The 24,447-nt window shown below is 38.0% G+C and overlaps 1 protein-coding gene across 5 annotated transcripts in view; it reads right to left on the bottom strand.

Moving 5' to 3' along the window:
- Positions 1-24,447, bottom strand: part of PLAAT1 (phospholipase A and acyltransferase 1) — a 43,039-nt gene that overhangs the window by 5,368 nt on the left and 13,224 nt on the right. For 3 of the 5 annotated variants that reach the window (XM_030822993.1, XM_003256666.2, XM_030822994.1), the window contains exons 2-4: positions 16,751-16,889; positions 9,283-9,548; positions 1,654-1,937 (exon numbers count right to left, since the gene is read on the bottom strand). In XM_030822993.1, coding sequence (XP_030678853.1) covers positions 1,836-1,937; positions 9,283-9,548; positions 16,751-16,889 — 507 coding nt within the window. In that variant the 3' untranslated portion in view covers positions 1,654-1,835. Of the gene's footprint in view, positions 1-1,653; positions 1,938-9,282; positions 9,549-16,750; positions 16,890-24,447 lie in introns of those variants that run through there. The other 2 variants (XR_004032363.1, XR_004032364.1) reach the window with 1 other exon arrangement.

Genomic DNA, 24,447 nt, shown 5'->3' with positions numbered 1-24,447 from the left:
GTACCTTGGGAAAGGTAACACATTATGCTACTGCCAGTCTCATCTTAACTTGACAATACTAGAAAACTGGGTTTTTTTTTTTTTTTTTTTTTTGAGGCAGAGTCTCGCTCTGTCACCACCCAGGCTGGAGTGCAGTGGCATGATCTCGGCTCACTGCAACCTCTGCTCCTGGGTTCACGCCATTCTCCTGCCTCAGCCTCCTAAGTAGCTGGGACTACAGGCGCCCGCCACCACGCCCGGCTAATTTTTTGTATTTTTAGGAGAGACGGGGTTTCACCATGTTAACCAGGATGGTCTCGATCTCCTGACCTCATGATCCACCTGCCTCGGCCTCCCAAAGTGCCGGGATTACAGGTGTGAGCCACCGCGCCCGGCCTGTTGTTGTTGTGGTTTTTAACTATTACTCGGGAACAGGGCATAAAAGGAACAGAGACTTGAATTTAGAGTAAAAATGAAAGAGAAATTTGCTCTCATTGGTTCCTGGTAGGAGACACTCACACCCCCACAGAAGATCAGTGGAAGACAGTGTTTGAGGGTTACTGGAGACAGAGTTGGTGCCATAAGAAAGGGAAGGAATTATTGAAAAAGAAGGGACAAGATATAGGGTCTCTGTGGCCCAGACTGCAGCACACAACTCCTTCTATTACCATTATTATTAACCCTGCAATTAGCTTGTTGAGTATTTCTGGCCCTGGGGTAAAATCTAAATCAGTTTAATAGGTACAAGACTTTCACCGAGTCTTCTGTTCAGTTACATTATGTACTGTATTCCTAGCTTTCTCACTGTACCAACCCCCTAATATTAACTTGAACATTCCCTTTATTTAATGCCAAGCTTTTGATGATAGCATAAGATGGATGTCATTGGCTGGTGGTGTGGTTTATGGGGTCATGTTACAATGTCTGATGTAATCCTAGGTTAGAGAGAGCTGCACTCCCCCTTTCCCCACCTGCTGCCACCAAGAATTTCACTGGAACAGCATAAAAAGCAGTGTCGTTAATTCAACACATAATAAAATGAGAGAACAAAATTATGACACTCCTTGGCCTGTAGAAAAAGTCTTAAGAATATGAGATATTGTTTTCCAAATATGGCATTTTAAACAAACATTTAATGATTGCTTCTCAAGGTTAAAAGGTCAAATCCCTGAAATACTTCAAAATCCAAAGGGAATAATATGTAACACTGTAGAAATCTTAAAGATTTCTTACTTGTCATGTCCTCCTGACAAGCAAGTAGATTCCACACAAATCACCAGAACTGAAACCCTGAAGCAAACAGCCTCTCCTCTTCCCATCCACCCTCATCTATACAGGCGCAGGAAGAAGATGAGGGTGCATTCCCCAAAAGGCTTGTAAATTAGAGTCCCTCAAACTGCCTAACCAAAATGCTAAATTTCCCAGTTTCTTTTCCAACAAGAAAAGAAACATGAATTTAGATGTCAACTCTAACAATCTGGGGTTCTTAAAATTTCTTTCAAAACCATATATAAGTAGTCTTTCATCCCTCTGGCAAAATGGCCACCCTCGGGGAAAAGGAAAATAGTATTTATAGTAGAAATAAAATGTGATGAGATTTTGTTAAGATCTTCTGCTGGCTCACTGAAAAGGCTACTGCTTTTCGTTCAAGCTGCCACAGTAAATCTATGCTAGCAGGGGAAAAAAAAATTTCATTGGCTCAATGATAAGATAATATCAGTAAGCAATTTATTAAAGAGCCTGCCATCCATCATAGGAATCTGGAACAGTGATGATGCACTGAAAATAAGTACTCACCCCAGGTTTTTTTTCCTCCTCCCAAATTCCTTCAATATCAATATCTCTTTGGTAAATTGTTAATAGTATTTTGCTCTTTGTCCTTTTGGAAACAAGCCCAGGAATGAGAAGACACCAACAGCAGCTGTCACAAACTCAACAGTACTTATCGCTCGGTTGGCCTATAAGGAAACAAGAAGCAAACAAAAAATATATCATATTCTAAAGACATCTCAGTGTCCTAAATGAAGCTTTAGCCTGTTTCCTAAACTGAACATCTGTTTTAATGTATAATGGATACATTTAAAGTTCAATGCAAAATTAAAATTCTGCATAAAGATGAAGAAATAAATTTATAAGTTTTATAATTATGTCAAAGATGTAGATACGTACACATGGGTATATATTCCTCATATTTTTAAAGCACTCTGACAAGTTTATAAACTCATTATGAACACAGTTCCCATTAATCATAATAGTACACTGGTGAAAGAGGTTAATATTCCACTCTTGTTTTGCAAAACTTGGGATATCATAAGTAGTTTGCCTGAGATCATTCCACGAAGATGTTTACAGGCTGAGTCTTCCAAAATGCACGTTCTTCTCCTATGCAGCTCCTGCCCCTTAAATAAACACTTTGGATTGGCTGGGTCTACACCAGGGTAAGTATCGTGTAAGAGTGTGTGTGTGTGTGTGTGTGTGTGTGTGTGTGTGTGTGTGTGTGTTTCAGGGATGTCAAATAGCAAATAATTCAGGGATATCATCTGAGCTAAATACCCATAAGCTCTTATTTGGTAGACACAATTTCTCTTCTGATAAACAAATTTCAAAAAAAGCCAATACTGATGTTAACTATCATGTCAAAAATCAATTTCTCATGTAGACAAACCACTCTCAAGATCAATTGTCCATAAAGGAATTCAGACATTTATAGCTTTAAGGGTATTAATCATCATGACGATGAGGGAACTAATGAATATTCATGGTATTCTTGGCACTCAACTAATATTGCCTTCCATTCAAATGGGTTTGAGTGCAATTTGATGACCCAAAGGTCACATTCAGATACTTCAGAATTATCAAGTACTCTGAACACATTTGTTCTCTCTGGGATTGAAGAATCAGGTCTTTCAAATAAAGCAAAATATTTTTCCCAAATGACTCTGAGGAACCAGTCTAAGAGCTGGAAAGCCTAACCCAGGTCATATTTGAGCATGCTCTCTGTCTAACCACAGCCTTCCACCGTGGAGCCTGCCACCCACGTATTACTGCAACACAATGCTACCTCCCTAACTGCAGCTTCCCTGTTACGAACAGTCACAAGGGCCAGGGCCAGGAAAGAGGGACACAACAGGAGTCTTAGCTCCATGTGTTTGCAGCATGTGTTCATTCCACTACAGCATCCTGTGGTGGGAAGAGACTAGGCCTGTAATTGTGGCCCACTGTCTCTGCTCCAACCCCCAGATGCCAGGGAGAATGGTAAGGGCAAAGAACTTGGCACTAGCCCTGACGAATCCTGCTTTACTTTATAATTTTGATTTTATTTGATTTCTTATCTATTTTATTTATATTTTAATTAATCCTTACCTAAACTATTTCCTAGGAGATAATCAGAATTCACTGTAGCACAGAGCTACCCACATGCCATATTGGGGGAGCGGGGGAGAAGAGGCAGGGAGATGCAGGATATAAGATAAAATCCCAAAGAAGGGGAAGAGTCACTAATTAGACAGGGATCAAGCCCAACCCTAGTACAATTCCAGCAGATAGTGATATCCCAAAAAGGTCTAATAGAGAGAAATGGGGTAGTCAATAAAAAAAAAAACGAAGGTGCAATCAGTGTCTTTAAACAGAGGTGTCAAATGGTAGCAGGTTACGGCCCTTGGAAAATGGCAGGATCCTATAGATGGTGTGGCCCCAGCTAGGTGCAGACCTAACTGACTAGGTATCTTTCAGCCACTAGAAACACAAGATGTTAATGAAAGCTGACAAATTTAAGAGGCCTGGTTGGGGGACGGGCAACCTGATCCCAAACCAAAATCCCTAGAGATGACACAGGCCAGATATCATGATCATAAAGCCACTTTAAGCAGTGTCACTTTAAGACAGCTTCCCCAATTCCAAATGTTCATTTATTTCAAGTCTCATTCTAGATAATGAATCTCATGTAATTGGGACAACCCATTGGAGTTAGGAGTAATGGGATGTGACGTGCAAGATTACAACATCTCAGGATGTTCTTGGTGAACCAACATGAACAAGAACTTTTACTTCATGGCTTACTGTGGATTACAAGGTCACCAAATCCAACTCTGCATTCTTTAACCTTTAGAGGGCTTTCTGTCCATGGGCCATAATAAAGGCCTCATTCTGGGGATCTGTACCTGGCCTAATGAAACATTAGCTGAACCTGGAGTGGCTGTGTCTAGACAGCAGTGTAGCGGGGACACAGATGTGTGGCAGGTTTATAAAAACGCTCTTTCCTAAGGCCTCCTAAGGCTGCAGTCATATGCACTGAAGCACCATCAGGATGTGTTCATGTGTTGCCTTGTCCAGGCCTACTGCAGAGTGTGGGCCATCTTTGACAAAGATAGAGACATTTTCATAATTTGTTTGGTCTATGAGAGTAAAATATGTTCTTAGAAATTTTGAAAAATACATAAAAGATAAGACACAAACTGAGAGAAAACAACTGTAAAAGACAAATCTGATAAAGGAGTGTTATCTAAAATATATAAAGAACTCTTGAAATTCAACAACAGGAAAATGAACAGCTGAATTAAAAAATAGGCAAGATCATCAAGAGACACATCATCAAAGATGATATGCAAAGAAGCATGTAAAAAGATGCTCGAAATTACATGTAACTAGGCAACTGCAAACTGAAACAAGATGCCTATTAAAATGGTTAAAATTCCAAATACTGATAATCAAATGCTGGCAAGGATGTGGAACAACAAGAACTCTCATTGCTGAGAGTGCAAAATGCAAAATGATGCACTCATTCAGGAAGACAGTTTGGCAGTGTCTTACAAAACTAAGAATATTCTAACCATATGATCTAGCGATCATGCTCCTTGGTACTTACCCAAAGGAGCTGAATACTAATGTCCACATAAAAACCTGCACATGGAGGTTTATAGAGGCTTTATTCATAATTGCCAAAACTTGGAAGCAACCAAGATGTCCTTCAGTGGTTGAATGGATAAATAGGCTGTGGTAAATCAAGGAAATGGAATATCATTCAGTGCTAAAAAGAAATGAGGAATCAAGCCACAAAAGTACATGAAGAAACCTTAAACACATATTATTACATGAAAGAAGCCAATCTGAAAAAAGCCACATACTACATGATTTCAGCAACATGATATTCTGAAAATGGGAAAACTATGGAGATGGTAAAAAAAAAAAAAATCAATGGTTGTCAGGGATTTGCAGGGAGGGAAGGATGAATAGGTGGAGCACAGGAGTTTTAGGGCAGGAAAACTATTATTTATAATACTATAATAATGGACTGTGTCATTTTAAATTTGTCCAAACCATAGAATTCATAACAACCAGCGAACCCTAATGTAAACTATGGACTCTGGTTGATAACGATGTATTAATGTTGGTTCATCAATTTTCACAATGGTATGGTAATGATGTGAGATATTGATGAAGGAGACGGCTATACTGGGTGGGGAAGGAGGAGAGAGTTCTATACTTTCAGCTCAATTTTGCTATGAAGCTAAAAACTGCTCTAGAAAATTGAATCTATTTTTTTTTTCAAATACAGAAAAGCACGAAGAAGAAAAAAAGATGAAATCATAATCCTACCCTTCTCACCTTTTTTGTGCATTACTAGTTTTTAAACTTGGGAAATACATAGCCATTCCCCAAGAAAACACTTCTAAGCTCAAGGGCCCTAAGCTTAAAGGGATTCAAAAAACTAACCTAATATTAGCTATTATTAGTAGTAATACTATTAGTTATTGATAGTAATATATAATCCAGTTGCTGCTAGATCAAGATTTTATAAACTATGCTAACAAAGATCTATAAAATTCCTGGATACTGTTATGAAAAGTAATATCCACCATGGGCATGCTATTTATTGGGATGGATAATACATAATACAGTATGCTGAGAGACCTCAAATATCTCCAAAATCTTTCAAACGACCTGTGTTGATCAGAAGACTGATAAACAGTGGGTCCAAGGACACTCCACTAATAATGGTGATGATGGGGTTCTCACTGAGGTCCGTGAACACCAAAGCTTAGGTAGACTCTTAAGGCTGTCACTGCATCATCTTCATCAGAACCTGCCAGAGACAGGTTCTTACTATTTGTTGAAGAAAAATTAATTTTTCATGGGTCTTGGGTCTAGATGTGAAAGGTGAAATGATGATGGATTGCAAGTTATAGTCAAGTAAGAAGATGGCTCTCTTTTTATTTAACATTTAAAAAATATTGCTTATTTGTAACCACTTTACTGAAGACTGACTGACATGCAAAAAGCTGTAGATATTTAATGCATTCAACTTGATGTATTTGGAGATAAGTATACCCCCATGAAACCATCATCACAATCAATGCCATAAACTTATCCATCACCTCCAAAAGCTTCCGCCCACTCCCTCTGTTGGTTTGTGCTAAGAATACTTAACATAAGATCTAACCTCTTAGCAAATTTTAAAGTAGGCAACATAGTATCATTAATCATAGGCCCTGTGTTGTACAGTACATCTCCAGAACTTATTTGTCTTGCATAACTGAAATTTTCTACCCTTTGACTAACATCTCCTCATTTCCAAAAATAAAATAAGTAAACAAATAAAAATTCCTTGGTTAGTGCAGTGAAAAACTTTGTCATTAACAAAGAAGAGGAATGGAACCTATTTCCTATCTACACGACTAATTTTCAACGCAAAAGTGAGCAGGAATTTGTGTGTACCCTCTGTTCTAGCTCAAAAGCGACTTATTGTTAAATGTGAGCAGAACATTCATTATGTTAATACATTTCCTAATGAGAATGAATTTCCAATTATTTCCTAATGAAAACAAATATATCCTTTCATTATGTTCTATCTCCCATTTTCCCAAACCTTTTTATTTAAAAAAAATTTTGAGATCTAATTAGCATACCACATACTTACCCACTGAAATAATGTAGTTCAATGTTTTTTAGTATATTCATAGACTTGTGCAACAATCACAATTTTGAAACATTTCATCATTCCAAAAAGATACCTCTTACCCTTTAGCAGTCTCCCCTCATTTGCCTCAACCCCCTCAGCCCCAGGCAACCACTAATTGATTTTCTGTCTCTATAGATTTCCCTATTCTAGGCATCTCATATAGATGAAATAATATAATATGTAGTCTCTTGTGATTGGCTAAGTAGGCAACTTGGCATAATGTTTTCAAGGTCCATACTGTAGCATGTATGAGTACTTCATTTCTTTTTATTATTGAAAGATATTACATTGTATGGATATATCCCATTTTGTCTATCCATTGCCCATTAGATGGATATTTGAGTTGTTTCTACATTTTGACTATTAGAACTGATGCTGCTATAAACATTCATGTGCAGGTTTCCATGTGGACATATGTTTCATTTATCTTGGATACATACCTAGGATTACAACAGCTGAGTCATATAGTAATTCTACATTTAATTTTAGAGGAATTGCCAGACTGGTTTCCAAAGCAGTTATATCATTTTACATGCATACCAGAAAGGCACGAGAGTTCCAATTTCTTCACTTCCTTGCCAACACTTACCATCTTTTGTATTATAGCAATCCTATTGGGTGTGAAGCGAAATTTCATTGTGGCTTTGATTTGCATTTCCCTGATGAAAAATATGTATTCTAGATACGTATCTGAAAAGCGTCCACTATCCAGAGTACATAAAGAAAACTTACTACTGAACAATAAAAAGGCAAATAAACCAATTTAAAAACGGGCAAATAGCCGGGCGCGGTGGCTCACGCCTGTAATCCCAGCGCTTTGGGAGGCCAAGGCAGGTGGATCACGAGGTCAGGAGTTTGAGACCAGCCTGGCCAACATGAGACCAGCCTAGCCAACATAGTCTCTACTAAAAATACAAAAAATTAGCTAGGCATGGTGGTGGATGCATGTAATCCCAGCTACTTGGGAGGCTGAGGCAGGAGAATAGACTGAACCCAGGAGGTGGAGGTTGCAGTGAGCTGAGATCATGCCACTGCACTCCAGCCTGGGCAACAGAGCAAGGCTCCATCTAAAAAAAAAAAAAAAAAGAAACAAACAAACAACAACAAAAAAAAACGGGCAAATAATCTTAATAGGCATTTCTCCAAAGGTGATATACAAATGGCCAATAAGCACATAAATTGATGCCCAACATCATTAGCCATCAGGAAAATGCAAATCAAAACCACAATAAATTTGAATCATGGGTATAGGGCACAATAAGTAGGATTTTGAAAAATTAGGCTCAAGAGGTGCAAGGTTTAGATAACACGAGGCTTTGCTAGCCTTCTTATAGCTGCCATTTTTCCAAGCTTTTGTGAGAAGAATTATAACCTCATTTCTTACTTAGGATAGAAATGTATAACTGATCCACCATTTCAAAATACTGGAAGTCTTCAATAAATGTGAATTATTAAAATATTATGGTATTATCCTTAAATTTTTAGTTGCCTTTTAAAAAGTTTTCATAGGTAACAACATCCTGGAGTTTAATCTATTAAATTATTTTTCATATTTTAATATTTTAGATGAACACTTTTATATGTATTTTGGATGAAGAGGACTTTCTTTTGATAGTAGTTTTATATATCCATTCTCTTTTATCACCTTAATATTCATTTTCAGCTTACTGGACTGGTGGGACAACAGGACAACAGGCAGGGAAAAGATGAACATGCTGTTAGCTAGAAATTTGTCATACTACAAAACAACGGTAGTAACTGACAAAAATTGTTAAGTACTTTAAAAATAAAGTCAATTAATCTATCAAAAGTCATCCAAAAGCTCAGTGAATCAAAGGATCTACTTAAAGGCACAAAATTTCATTGAAATTAGCAATTGCAAGGAAAGAGAAAACATTCACAAGCCCACTAAGATATGTCATTAGTTAGCCTCTGTCCACCAATGAAAAATAATTTAAGAACAACCGTCTGTGATATTGGTAAATAAACTCCCATTCAAAAAACTCAACATCCTTTCTAGCATATTCTTTTCAGTATATGAGATCACTGATGTGAGACTGCTGTAACAGGAAAAAAAAGAAAGACTAAAGGCAATAAGACTGGAAGAATGCTATGGTCTTGATTCTACTTCAAGTCCCTTCTAGCTCAAAATTCATAATATTCATGTGTTAGTCTCAGTTTGGTTATTAACTTGTTGCAGGACCTTGGACAACTCAAGTCCCTTCTCTATCCTACAGTATTCTCATATTTTCTGGTTCTTTTCATTTGGTTTGAGGCCTGGGAAACTTATCATTGCCAATGTTATTCTTTTCTCAATGTAAGAATATCTCCTAAAGAAAACTTACCTGCTCTGAAACTCCTTCTCCATAGCGAAGCAATGTCACAAAATGTTCACAGTTGTTGACAAGTAAGTTATAGGCCACCTCCTGTCCAATTACAAACTCTGACCGCTTTATGATTTCTTCCACAGGGAGAGGGGGGTATGTTTCATCGTATTTATTGTTTATTCTGTATGTGTCATTTCCCACAACATCCTTCAGGAGCTGCATTTTCACCAGGGCCTTACTGCTGAATACAGACTTGGCGCTTGTAAAGGATGCAGGAATGCCATCTATAAAGGAGAATTCTGGTTAGTAAGGTATAGTGACCCAGTCCAACGAACTCTAATGCCATCTAAAGACTTTGGAAATGCTGGCGTGTCTAAACCTAGCCCTGTTCCTAACTTAATATCAAACCAAAGTCATTTAATCTCATCAGCCTTAAGCAGTTATTCTATAACTTGGCAGTAACACTTACTCACTATTGTATGAGTGAGAATATAAGAAAAACTTTTTGAAAATGTATGATGTTCCCATAGAACAAATTGGATGAGAATACCCTACTCATCCTTGGGAAATAAATTCTCTGTAGATTGGTATTATATTATTAGAGATGTTGGTATGTGTGTCTAACATAGATACAGATAAGATTATTGTCCACTTTTTCTATAAAGCAGTTTTTTGCTCAGCATCTGAACCCTTCCAAATTAATACTGTAGAGTACACTGTTATTAGTAGGCTCATCCTAGTGTCTAAGCTCCCTAAGCGTCTGAAACTTGTTTTTCAACTAGGCATCAATTTGGGGTCCAATTTCCTATTCCGAAACCTGCATGGTACCTCAGTCCTGTGATAGGATGGCTGAAGTCAGGCTGGGGCCCTGCTTTTTTCCTGCCAGTTCCTTTGGCCAAAAAAAAAAAAAAAAAAAAAAAAAAAAAAAAAAAAAAAAGCCCCCTAAGTCCTGAGCCTGAAGCTAACTTGGTAGGCACTGTCTACCAGACATGGCCCCCGGCAGTGACCTACCCACTTACAACAATGCCCCATGCCCTACCACTCCACCTTGGCTGCCTCTGCTCATAAGCATTTGCCTAGTCTGCCAGGAACTACTGTATCTTTGGCCTGAGAATGTCAGTACTTGAGGTTGGACAGATGATTCCTCAGGGTACAGGTCTAAAGCCAGGCTCCAGTCCTTGTCAAACTGCCTACAACTGCTATGCTTGGCCATGTTCAGGTCAATCATGAGAGAAAGAGTCTCCACATAACTAGTGTTTAGAAACTTTCTCTTTTAGTAATGACTAAAAGCAAAACTTATTTTCCACTATCCTTCTGTCTGTCTTCCTCACAGAATGTGAGATGTTCCAGTGAACATCTTACACATTGCAAGTTCTCACACATTACAAGTCCTCAGAGCATATATATCCCAGTTAGAATTACTAAACATATTTTTAATAACCACATGCAAAAATTAGAAAATTAAAATTTGGAGAGGTAAACTGGCTTGGAAAATGTATCACAGTAGTTAACAATATAATTGAATATCAATCTACAGGATCAAAGCTGAATGCTCAAACCACAATAATATGGAATTTAAGGCATGAAAATAAGAAAACAGCATGAAAATCTCATATTATTTTCCAGGTATGAAAACTGCAGAGATAATGCAGATGTAGAGGGTTGCTTAGTATTAACCACTAGACTCTGGAAGCTCTGAATCATAAATATCATTTGTCATTTTCACTTATAATATTCTAAAACAAGAGGCAAATACTTTAAAATGTTGCAAAAAACCACTTCATTAAAAAGTCTCAGAAGTTCCCAAGATAATAAAACTTAGCTCTATAAATACTTCTCTTTAAACATAACCTGAGGAAAATATTCCAGGTTATTTATTTGTTATCTGCATACACTTTTTTTTTTTTTTCATGGAGTCTTGCTTTGTTGCCCAGGCTGTAGTGTAGTGGCACAATCTCAGCTCACTGCAACCTCTACCTCCCGGGCTCAAGTGATTCTCCTGCCTCAGCCTCCTGAGTAGCTAGGATTGCAGGTGCCTGCCACCACACCTGGCTAATTTTTGTATTTTTTGTAGAGACAGGGTTTCGTCATGTTGGCCAGGCTGGTCTTGAACTCCTGACCTCAACTGATCTGCCTGCCTTGGCCTACCAAAGTACTAGATTACAGGCGTGAGCCACCACGCCTGGTCTGCATACGCTTTTTGTTAATAAATTAATTTGTGCTCATTTTTAAACATTTATAAAATACAGAAAAACAAAGCATATAAATGTATACAGGAATCACCCATTATCCCACCATCCAGAAGTAACTGCTAGTAATATTTTCAATAAGACTGATTCTATGTCCTTCCTATGCAAATAATGCTGTGATGAACATTCAAGTACATGTGTCTTCTTGGTAGAATAATTTATTTTCCTTTGGATATATACCCAGTAATAGGACTGCTGGATCAAATGGTAGTTCTCTTTTACGCTCTTTGATAAATCTCTAATCTGCTTTCCACAGTGGCTGAACTAATTTACATTCCCACCAACAGTGTATAAACATTTCCTTTTCTCTGCAACATCACCAGCATCTGTTTTTTTTTTGACTTTTTAATAATCACCATTCTGACTGATGTGAGATGGTATCTCATTGTGGTTTTGATTTGCATTTCTATGATGATTAGTGATGATGAGCATTGTTTCATAGGTTTGTTGGTTGCCTGAATGTCTTCTTTTCAGAAGTGTCTGTTCCTGTCTTTGCCCATTTTTTAATTAAATTATTTTTTACATGTTAATTTAAATTCCTTGTGAATTCTGGACACTAGACTTTTGTCAGATGCACAGTTTATGAATATTTTCTCCCATTCTGTAGACTATTTACTCCGTTGATAACTTCTTTTGCTGTGCAGAAGCTCTTTTGTTTACTTAGGTCTCACTCATCATTTTTGCTTTTGTTGCAATTCATTTTGGAGACTTAGACATAAATTATTTGCCAAAGCTGAGGTCAAGAAGGATGTTTCCTAGGTTTTCTTCTGGGACTTTTATAGTTTGAGTTCTTCATTTAAACTTTTAGTCCATCTTGAGTAAATTTTTGTACATAGTGAAAGGTAGGGGCCCAGTTTTTTTTCTTATGCATATGGCTAGCCAGTTATTCCAGCACCATTTATTGAATAGGAATACCTTTCCCCATTGCTTATTTTTGTTGAATTTGTTGAAGATCAGATGGTTTTAGGTGCTTGGCTTTATTTCTGGGTTCTCTATTCTGTTCCCTTGGTCTGTGTGTCTGTTTTTGTACCAGTACTATGATATTTTGGTTACTACAGCCTTCTAGTAGAGTTTGAAGTTGGGTAACGTGCCTCCAGCTTCTTTTTAGTTTTTGCTACTCGGGCTTTTTGGTCCCATATAAATTTTAGAATATTTTTTCTAATTCTGTGAAGAATGGCATTGGTAGCTTGATAGAAATAGTGTTGAATCTGTAGGTTGCTTTTGGGCAATATGAACATTTTAATATTATTTCTTCCAATCCGTGAGCATGGAATGTTTTTCCATTTATTTGTCTCATCTCTGATTTCTTTTGGCAGTGTTTTATAGTTCTCCTTGTAGAGATCTTTCACCTTCTTGGTTGGATGTATTCCTAGGTATTTTATTTATCTGTGGCTATTGTAAATGAATTATGTTTTTAATTTGGCTCTCAGCTAGAATGTTACTGGTGTATAAAAATGCTACTTATTTTTGTACACTGATTTTGTATCCTGAAGCTTTACTGAAGTTGTTTATCAGTTCCAGGACGCTTCTGGTGGAGTCTGTGGGGCTTTCTAGGTACAGAATCAAATATTCAGCAAAAAGAGGTAATTTGACTTATTCTTTTCCTATTTGGATGCCTTTCATTTCTTTCTCTTGCCTCACTGCTCTGGCTAGAACTTCCAGTACTATGCTGAACAGGAATAGTGAGAGTGAACACCCTTATTTTGCTTCAGTTCTGAAGCGGAATGGCCCATTCAGTATGATGTTGGCTGTGGGTGTCTCATAAATGATTCATTATTTTGAGGTATGTTCCTTCAATGCCTATTCTCTTCAGGATTTTCATCATGAAGGGATGTTGTGTTTAATCAAAGGCTTTTTCTGCATCTACTGAGATGATCACATGGTTTTTGGTTTTCAAAGGGTTTATGTGGTGAATCATATTTATTGATTTGTGTGTGTTGAACCAATCTTGTATCTCAGGAATAAAGCCTTCTTGATTATGAATTAACTTTTTGATGTGCTGCCAAATTTGGTTTGCTGGTCTTTTGTTGAGGATTTTTGCATCTATATTCATCAGGAATATTGGCCTGAAGTTTTCTTTTTTTGTGTGTCTCTCTGATTTTGGTATCAGGATGATGCTAGTTTCACAGAATGAGTTAGGAATGAGCCCCTCCTCCTTGAGTTTTTGGAGTAGTTTCAGTAGGATTGGTACCAGTTCTTTGTACACCTCCTGGAATTTGGCTGTGAATCCATCTGCTCCAGGGCTTTTTTCGGTTGGTAGTATTTTTTTTTATTATTGTTACTGATTCAATTTTGGAACTTGTTATTGGTCTGTACAGGTTTTCACTTTTCTCCTGGTTCAATGTTGAAAGGTTGTATGTTTCAAAATTTGTCCATTTCCTCTAAATTTTCTAAATTGTGTGTATAGAGGTGTTCATAATAGTCTCTAGGGACCTTCTGAATTTCTGTAGGACTGGTTATAATGTCATCTTTGTCATTTCTGATTGCACTTCTTTGGATCTTTTTTCCTTTGTTAATTTAGATAGCAATCTATCAATCTTGTTTATCCTTTCAAAAAACAAATTCTTTGTTTCGTTAATTTTGTATGGATTTTTGTATCTCCATTTCTTTCAGTTTTTCTCCAATTTTAGATTTATTTTGTCCTGCTAGCTTGGGGTTGGTCTGTTCTTTTTTTCCTAGTTCCACTATGCGCAATATTAGGTTGTTAATCTGAGCTCCTTCTACCTTCTTAATGACAGTGTTTAGTGCTATATTAACATTGATTTAGGCGCATCCTAAAGATTTTGGTAAGTTGTGTCTCTATTTTCATTAATTTCAAATAACTTTTTGATTTCTGCCCTCATTTCATTTTCCACCTGTATTCTTCAGGGTTCTCTAGAGGGGCAGGACTAATAGGATAGATGTATATATGAAAGGGAGTTTATTAAGGAGTATTGACTCACACGATCACAAGGTGAAGTCCCACAATAGGCCATCTGCAAGTGGAGGAGCAAGGAAGCCAGTCCAAGTCCCAAAACCTCAAAAGTAGGTAAGCCGACAGTGAAGCCTTCAGTCTGTGGCCAAAGGCCTGGGAGCCCCTGGCAAACCACTGGCGTAGGATCAAGAGTCCAAAAGCTGAAGAACTTGGAGTCGGATGTTCAAGGGCAGGAAGCATCCAGCACGGGAGAAAGATGTAGGCCAGAAGACTTAGCCAGTGTAATTTTTCCACGTTCCTCTGCCTGCTTTTATCCTAGCCTCACTGGCAGCTGATTAGATGGTGCCCACCCAGATTGAGGGTGTTTCTGCCTCTCCTAGCCCACTGACTCAAATGTTAGTCTCCTTTGGCAACACCCTCACAGACACACCCAGGAACAATACTTTGCATCCTTCAATCCAATCATGTTGACATTAGATATTAAGCATCACACATCGATACTGAGGACCAAGCTGTTTAATTTCCACGTTTTTATATAGTTTTGAGAAATCTTCTTTGTATTCATTTCTGTTTTTATTGCACTGTGGTTCAAGAGTGTGCTTGGTATGATTTCAGTTTTTTTGACATTATTGAGACTTGCTTTATGACTAAGCATATGGTTAATCTTTTTCAAATAAATATCATATTAAGACCATCTTCCCTGCAATAAAACATGTCCAGATACAAGATTTTTTATGGCTGTTACGGATGCTGTTATTTATATCTATCCAGCACCAAATCCCACCATTGCCTACTTATTCCTGGAAACAATTATGTCTGAGCCAATCACAGTATTCCATTCTCTCGGGCACAGTGATAGTCCAGCGATGAACATGGGGCTCACACTGGAGCGATGGTGGAGTCTGTCTCCGTGATTCTTTAACTGTAACAGGTAGTTACAGTTAGTTCTTTCGTGTTGGGTCAAAAGAACCTAAGAGTCAGAACCTAAAGCTGCTTATGGTCATCAGTTTAGTTTTTTAAAGAGAGATAGTCTGGGAAAATGAAGACAGCATATAGAAAAAAATGCAGATGTGTGACAGAGAGTCTAAATAGTGGTTAAACCCCTAGATATAAGGCATCTCTGAGGCCAGAACCACCTCTGCTCTTTCTGCAGTTTCCCTCCATGAAGCAATGAAGATTCCTCAGTAAAGAATATTAGATAACTAATATTATGTGGCTAAATCTTAATTCATTTAATCATTCCACTATTGAAAATATGCCATTGTCTACTTTAACCATTAAAAATGACACAGAAGTGAATATCTTTATACAGAAATGCTCATCTAATCTCTAAATGTTTCCCCAGAATAGATTCCTGGAAGCACAATTAAAGGGTCAGAGAATACGAACCCTTTTAAGGTCCTAGTCCTTATCAATTTATATTACCATCAACAATACCTTTATGTTCATTTCACTATATTCTTATCAACACTGATCGTTATCACTTTTTAACCTTTGCTAATGAGATAGGTATGAAATATTTTATTGGTTTATTTTACAATTCCTAGGCCAGAAAGTTGAAATTTTTTCAAAAGGTGCATTAGCTTTTGCTTTTCTTCTTTTACAAACTGTTCCTAATTCTTTATCCATTTGTTTGTTGAGGTTTTAGTGTCTGCTGTCCCCTTGACCTGGGATACTCCTTCTCCAGATAGCATCTGACCGGTTTCTTTACCTCTTTTACGTTTTTCCTCAAATGTCACTTTCTTAAGAAATTTTCCTGACCACTTCATTTAAAATCACAGCATATCCACCCACCACCTTCTGCCCTCAGCACTCCTCATCCTACCTTCTTATTTTTTCTGTATCACTTATCACAATTTTAACACTTCCGTAACTTGCTCATGGTCTGTCCCCACTTACTAAAATGTAAACTCCAACATGCAGGGAGACGTCTGTATACCCCCAGCACTTAGAATAGCATTCAGAACATACAAGGTGATCTATAAATAGGTGTTGAATAAATTGAAATAACCTATTTGTGTGATACATAAAGACACTGAACCTTGCCATGTTTGTGGCAAATATTTTCCCCAGCTGGTTATTTACTTTTTAATTGTGATTTTTTAAATCCAGAGGTTTTAAAATTTCATGTGAATTGGCCTTTGTGATTTCTTCAACGCTGCTTTGGTTTTAGAATATCCTTCTCTAAACCTAGATTAGTTGGATTTATCTGCTTTCTATATTTTATTTCGATTTTGTTTTGTTTATTATTTCACCCATGATTCCTTCCTGTAACAAGAATACTAAAAATTTGCTCCCAGGAGCCACTGGAAATAAACCTCACCTACAGGCGCTATGTTGATAACATAACCATCACCCAAGTACAGGGCCCAGTGCTGATAGCCAGGACGGAACACTTCAATCAAGTCCCCTGGGCAGGGGTTGCCAGGGTAGTTCAAACTGAAGCAATCATTAAACGCCATCTGTAATGACAAATACAAAGAAAAGCTAACTAATACAACTTGCCAAAAGAAAATCAGTTTAAGACATCCATAAAAGCAGAATGATACAGAATTTATTGAGACTGCATTCTATATTAAAGACTTAGAATCACGACCCTGTCCTTTTCTTTGAATGATTCCAACACTGAATTATGTGTGCACAAGGGGACAAGTAGAGAAATAATTTGTCTTGTATTACTTAATTTTCTATAGTAATGCTTCTCATCCTGATCAATTTCAGAGCCCCTTTATAATAACAAGCATTCTGTAATTTTCTCTTTCAATCTAGAAATCCCTGGAAAATATAACTTACACAGATTTTAAAAATATCAAGGATTAAATATTTAAAAATGGTCTATTTAGGATAAAAAGGGGAAATAGGAAAGTAAATTTACAATATCTGTTTACTAAGTAAATGTTCAGTCTATGACTATACTAAAGGATATAAAAAAGGGTTTATATGCTTGCACTTATTTAGCATGAAAAAGTCAGAATTCAGGAGCAATAAAATCAGATCAGAAGTCTTTCAACCTTTTATACAGCAGTATAGTAAAATCAAGAAGCAGAGGTAGGGGTGGATGCTAACATCTAATATTTTGTGAGTACTAAAACTCTGCAAAAATACCATGTATTACAAAATCTACTCTGTCATTTCATTTAAGCAAAGTTAGGTTCCAGGCTCAGATGGATGTCCAGCCAGATGTTCAAATTAATGTACGACATGGAATATTTCTTTATTGTTTAAAACTATACTACGTAGTGTAGCATGTATAGGTACTCTGACTTGCACCCACTAAATATCAGTAAATGCCCTTTGTCATTATAACAATCATAAATGCCATCACAGATTTTCATGACTCTCCTTCCTGCCCCACTTATTGTCAGATTCCTCACTTACTGATTCCAGAAGCCATGCTAGGTGGTCAACAGCAGACACAGGACAACTTGGAAAGCTGGGTAGTTCATCACATTGTTGAACATGTTTGAAATTCTAAGTTTGGTAATTTTTTTTAAGTCAATACTTTTTAGAAAGAACACGTAAGTATCTGACAGTTGATTCTTATGAAAGGTTACATTTTCTATGTACGGAATAGAAGTAGAATGACTCAGCAAGAGGAGATTATGTACATCTATCAACAAACAATGGAGGATTTAAATGCTGTATCTATGTTGAATCTCTAATTGACAACAGGGTGTTCCTCATCATTTCACTCTAATGCAGATATTTACGCTCATTTACAAAACAAATCCAAGCACCAGATATAGAAACTTCCAAATCATCTAAATTATAATTATAATAGCAGAGACTAAAGACTTGGGAATATAGACTATCATTTTTCTGGCACTCTAAGAGTCTTTTTTATAACAATTAATATTAGAAGGGTGTTTTCCCAAGTGTTTGTATGCCATCTGTTGAAAAGTTCAATCATCACACTGTCACAGAAACGTGGCCAAATGTAAGCTGTCCATCTGTTGAAAAATAACTATTAAAACAACTTTATGAAAACGATTAAGTCTAACCACCCTCTCAAATATGTTTGCATCTTATTAATATGGCAGTTCATAATTTGGCCACATGGGTATTAAAAGGAAAAATAGATAATACACTGTGATATAAACAAACACATTTCCCATGAATAGGAATCAGCAAACACACAAAGCTGCCTGCTATGATTCCAAGATGCAGCCAAAGTATAAAATAATAACCACCATTTGAACGGGGAGCACTTTCTAGTGCAATTTTTTTCAAATGTACTATCTCAACCCTATTTAATTGAAAAAAAGAAAAAACATGCAACTATTCGGGTGTGTTATATTATCATCCCACTTTATAGATAAAAAGCTAAAGTAGCAAATATCAACTTTTGGAAAATACCCACTGAAACCCTAATATATAAAACATAAAGGGAAAATAACTTGACTAGGTGTTAATCATGTGAACTCTTCTCTTAGTCTTCTACTTGATACTTGTTAGTTCTGTAACTTTGGGCAGGTCACTGGATCTTAGTCTGTTTCCTCATGTTGAAAATAGGTATGAGCACATAAGCCTGATTTTGTTTATCTCAAAAAGCTGTTGCAAGTAACCCTTAGGGAGCTGGTAAAAAGCTGTTGCAAGTAACCCTTAGGGAGCTGGTAAAAAGCTGTTGCAAGTAACCCTTTGGGAGCTGATAAAAAACTGTTGCAAATGCTCTGTGAATTGGCAAGAGCCAGACAGGTGGATGGTAAGAGAGACATTGAGATTGGTACATGGTTTATGTAGGATTTTAGTTCCTTATGCTCTCTTCCAGGCATGATAATTCTGTGAAATAAATGATTCAACTGTAAAATTCTAATATATTTAACAAATTTTCAATTTGACATATAAATTGATTCATAAACTGTTAAGTTAATCGATTTCATAAAGTCTATCATATTTATAAAGAGAAATAAGATTTCATAAGAGTAAACCCTCAAGAAACTAACAGAGGAACCTGAAGGCTAATATGCAACGTAAAAAGTGAGTTATGATACTGAACACTTAGAATCATAGCAATGGACTACAGAAAGGTACTTCAGATATAATCTAATCTAATGGTTTCCAAACTTGTTTACAGCAGTGGGTACCATGTCAAAACACATATCAAATAGAACCATAAAAATATAAAACCTAAAAAGCAGCACTGCCCTGAATGAAGTCAGGGACAACATGAGAGCCCTACTCACCACTCACCCACATTGCTGCTCCTATTGAGGCTTCCTGGACCCCAGAACTTCCAAGAATGCAGCTTAAACGATACCCATCTAGTCCTAGTCCAATCTCCTCATTTTTAGACAAAGGAAACAAAACCAGGCAGGTAGTTTAACTGGTCAAGGTCATACACTATTATATAAAAGATTTTTGACAACTGGTGCTGAAACTATTAGACATCCATAGGCAAACAAATAAACTTTGACCTAAATTTCATATCTAATACAAAAATTATTTCAAAATGGATAACAGACTTAAATGTAAAACTACAAAATACAGAGAAAAACACAGGAGAAAAATTTTTAGGGTCTAGGGTAGACAAAGAGTTCCCAAACTTGATACCAAAAGTACGATCCTTACCAGGAAAAATTGGTAAATTGATAGTCCTTAAGATTAAAAACTTTTGTACTACAAAAGATCCTGTTAAGATGAAAAGACAAGACTACAGAGTGGGCGAAAATATTTGCAAACCACATATCTGTGAAAGGACTAGTATATAGAACATATAAAGGACTTCTCAAACTCAACAATAAAAAAGCAAACAATACAATTAGAATGTAGGTTATATGGTTTGGATATTTATCACTGCCAAATATCATGTTGAAATGTAATCCCCAGTGTTGGGGGTGGGGTCTGGTGGGAGGCATGTGGATCATGGGAGTGGATCCCTCATGAATGGCTAATGCCAACCCCTTGGTGACCACTGAGTTCACAAGAGATCTGGTTGTTTAAAAGAGTGTGGTGCCTCCCACCACCCCTTGTTCCCATTCTCATCGAGTACACCTGGTCCCCCACTGCATTCCACCATGATTGTAAGCTTCCTGAGGCCCTCACCAGAAGCAGATACCAGCACCATGCATCCTGTACACCCTATGGAGTTGTGAGCCAATTAAATCTCTTTTCCTTATAAATTATGCAGTCTCAAATATTCCTTTATAGTAATGCAAACAGACTAATTTCACCAAAGAAAATACATAGATGTCAAGGAAGCCATCAGTCATTAGGAAAATGCAAAATTAAAACCACAATGGGGGGTGGAGCCAAGATGGCCGAATAGGAACAGCTCCAGTCTATAGCTCCCAGCCTGAGCGACACAGAAGACGGGTGATTTCTGCATTTCCGTTTGAGGTACCGGGTTCATCCCACTAGGGAGTGCCAAACACTGGGTGCAGGACAGTCGGTGCAGCACACTGTGCGCGAGCCAAAGCAGGGCGAGGCATTGCCTCACTCGGGAAGCGCAAGGGGTCAGGGAGTTCCCTTTCCTAGTCAAAGAAAGGGGTAACAGATGGCACCTGGAAAATCGGGTCAGTCCCACCCTAATACTGTGCTTTTCCAACGGGCCTGGAAAACGGCACACCAGGAGATTGTGTCCCGCACCTGGCTCGGAGGGTCCTATGCCCATGAAATCTCGCTGATTGCTAGCACAGCAGTCTGAAATCAAACTGCAAGGTGGCAGCGAGGCTGGGGGAGGGGCGCCCGCCATTGCCCAGGCTTGCTTAGGTATAAACAAAACAGCCAGGAAGCTCGAACTGGGTGGAGCCCACCACAGCTCAAGGAGGCCTGCCTGCCTCTGTAGGCTCCACCTCTGGGGGCAGGGCACAGACAAACAAAAAGTCAGCAGGAACCTCTGCACACTTAAATGTCCCTGTCTGACTGACAGCTTTGAAGAGAGTAGTGGTTCTCCCAGCACGCAGCTGGAGATCTGAGAACAGACAGACTGCCTCCTAAAGTGGGTCCCTGAGCCCCGAGCAGCCTAACTGGGAGGCACCCCCCAGTAGGGACAGACTGACACCTCACTCGGCTGGGTACTCCTCTGAGACAAAACTTCCAGGGGAACTATCAGACAGCTGAATTTGTGGTCTCACGAAAATCTGCTGTTCTGCAGCCACCGCTGCTGACACCTAGCCAAACGGGGTCTGGAGTGGACCTCTAGCAAACTCAAACAGATCTGCAGCTGAGCGTCCTGTCTGGTAGAAGGAAAACTAACAAACAGAAAGGACATCCACACCAAAAACCCATCTGTACATCACCATCATCAAAGACCAAAAGTAGATAAAACCACAAAGATGGGGAAAAAACAGAGCAGAAAAACTGGAAACTCTAAAAAGCAGAGCACCTCTCCTCCTCCAAAGGAATGCAGTTCCTCACCAGCAACGGAACAAAGCTGGACGGAGAATGACTTTGACGAGTTGAGAGAAGGCTTCAGACGATCAAACTACTCCGAGCTACGGGAGGAAATTCAAAACAATAGCAAAGAAGTTAAAAACTTTGAAAAAAAATTAGAAGAATGGATAACTAGAATAACCAATGGAGAGAAGGGCTTAAAGGAGCTGATGGAGCTGAAAGCCAAGTATCGAGAACTACGCGAAGATTGCAGAAGCCTCGGTAGCCCATGCGATCAACTGGAAGAAAGGGTATCGCTGATGGAAGATGAAATGAATGAAATGAAGCGAGAAGGGAAGTTTAGAGAAAAAAGAATAAAAAGAAATGAACAAAGCCTCCAAGAAATTTGGGACTATGTGAAAAGACCAAACCTACGTCTGATTGGTGTACCTGAAAAGGATGGGGAGAATGGAATCAAGTTGGAAAACACTCTGCAAGATATTATGCAGGAGAACTTCCCCAATCTAGCAAGGCAGGCCAACATTCAGATTCAGGAAATACAGAGAACGCCACGAAGATACTCCTGGAGAAGAGCAACTCCAAGACACATAATTCTCAGATTCACCAAAGTTGAAATGAAGGAAAAAATGTTAAGGGCAGCCAGAGAGAAAGGTCGGGTTACCCACAAAGGGAAGCCCATCAGACTAACAGCTGATCTCTCGGCAGAAACTCTACAAGACAAAAGAGAGTGGGGGCCAATATTCAACATTCTTAAAGAAAAGAATTTTCAACCCAGAATTTCATATCCAGCCAAACTAAGCTTCATAAGTGAAGGAGAAATAAAATACTTTACAGACAAGCAAACGCTCAGTGATTTTGTCACCACCAGGCCTGCCCTAAAAGAGCTCCTGAAGGAAGCACTAAACATGGAAAGGAATAACCGGTACCAGCCCCTGCAAAAACATGCCAAATTGTAAAGACCATCGAGGCTAGGAAGAAATTGCATCAACTAACAAGCAAAACAACCAACTAACATCATAATGACAGGATCAGATTCACACATAAAAATATTAACTTTAAATGTAAATGGGCTAAATGCTCCAATTAAAATACACAGACTGGCAACCTGGATAAGGAGTCAAGACCCATCAGTGTGCTGTATTCAGGAAACCCATCTCACGTGCAGAGACACACATAGACTCAAAATAAAGGGATGGAGGAAGATCTATCAAGCAAATGGAAAACAAAAAAAGGCAGGGGTCGCAATTCTAGTCTCTGATAAAATAGACTTTAAACGAACAAAGACCAAAAGAAACAAAGAAGGCCATTACATAATGGTAAAGGGATCAATTCAACAAGAAGAGCTAATTATCCTAAATATATATGCACCCAACACAGGAGCACCCAGATTCACACAGCAAGTCCTGAGTGACCTACAAAGGGACTTAAACTCCCACACAATAATAATGGGAGATTTTAACACCCCACTGTCAGCATTAGACAGATCAATGAGACAGAAAGTTAACAAGGATATCCAGGAATTGAACTCAGCTCTGCACAAAGTGGACCTAATAGACATCTACAGAACCCTCCACTCCAAATCAACAGAATATACATTTTTTTCAGCACCACACCACACCTATTCCAAAATTGACCATATAATTGGAAGTAAAGCTCTCCTCAGCAAATGTAAAAGAACAGAAATTATAACGAAGTGTCTCTCAGACCACAGTGCAATCAAACTAGAACTCAGGATTAAGAAACTCAGTCAAAACCGCTCTACTACATGGAAACTGAACAACCTGCTCCTGAATGACTATTGGGTACATAATGAAATGAAGGCAGAAATAAAGATGTTCTTTGAAACCAACGAGAACAAAGACACAACATACCAGAATCTGTGGGACACATTCAAAGCAGTGTGTAGAGGGAAATTTATAGCACTAAATGCCCACAAGAGAAAGCAGGAAAGATCCAAAATTGACACCCTAACATCACAATTAAAAGAACTAGAAAAGCAAGAGCAAACACATTCAAAAGCTGGCAGAAGGCTAGAAATAACTAAAATCAGAGCAGAACTGAAGGAAATAGAGACACAAAAAACCCTTCAAAAAATTAATGAATCCAGGAGCTGGTTTTTTGAAAAGATCAACAAAATTGATAGACCACTAGCAAGGCTAATAAAGAAGAAAAGAGAGAAGAATCAAATAGATGCAATAAAAAATGAAAAAGGGGATATCACCACCGATCCCACAGAAATACAATCTACCATCAGAGAATACTACAAACACCTCTATGCAAATAAACTAGAAAATCTAGAAGAAATGGATAAATTCCTTGACAAATACACCCTCCCAAGACTAAACCAGGAAGAAGTTGAATCTCTGAATAGACCAATAACGGGCTCTGAAATTGTGGCAATAATCAATAGCTTACCAACCAAAAAGAGTCCAGGACCTGATGGATTCACAGCAGAATTCTATCAGAGTTACAAGGAGGAACTGGTACCATTCCTTCTGAAACTATTCCAATCGATAGAAAAAGAGGGAATCCTCCCTAACACATTTTATGAAGCCAGCATCATCCTGATACCAAAGCCTGGCAGAGACATAACCAAAAAAGAGAATTTCAGACCAATATCCTTGATGAACATTGATGCAAAAATCCTCAATAAAATACTGGCAAACAGAATCCAGCAGTACATCAAAA

This window comes from Nomascus leucogenys, chromosome 11 (genome assembly GCF_006542625.1).
Source record: "Nomascus leucogenys isolate Asia chromosome 11, Asia_NLE_v1, whole genome shotgun sequence".
Taxonomy (NCBI): domain Eukaryota; kingdom Metazoa; phylum Chordata; class Mammalia; order Primates; family Hylobatidae; genus Nomascus; species Nomascus leucogenys.
This window is presented reverse-complemented; position numbering and strand designations above follow the sequence as displayed.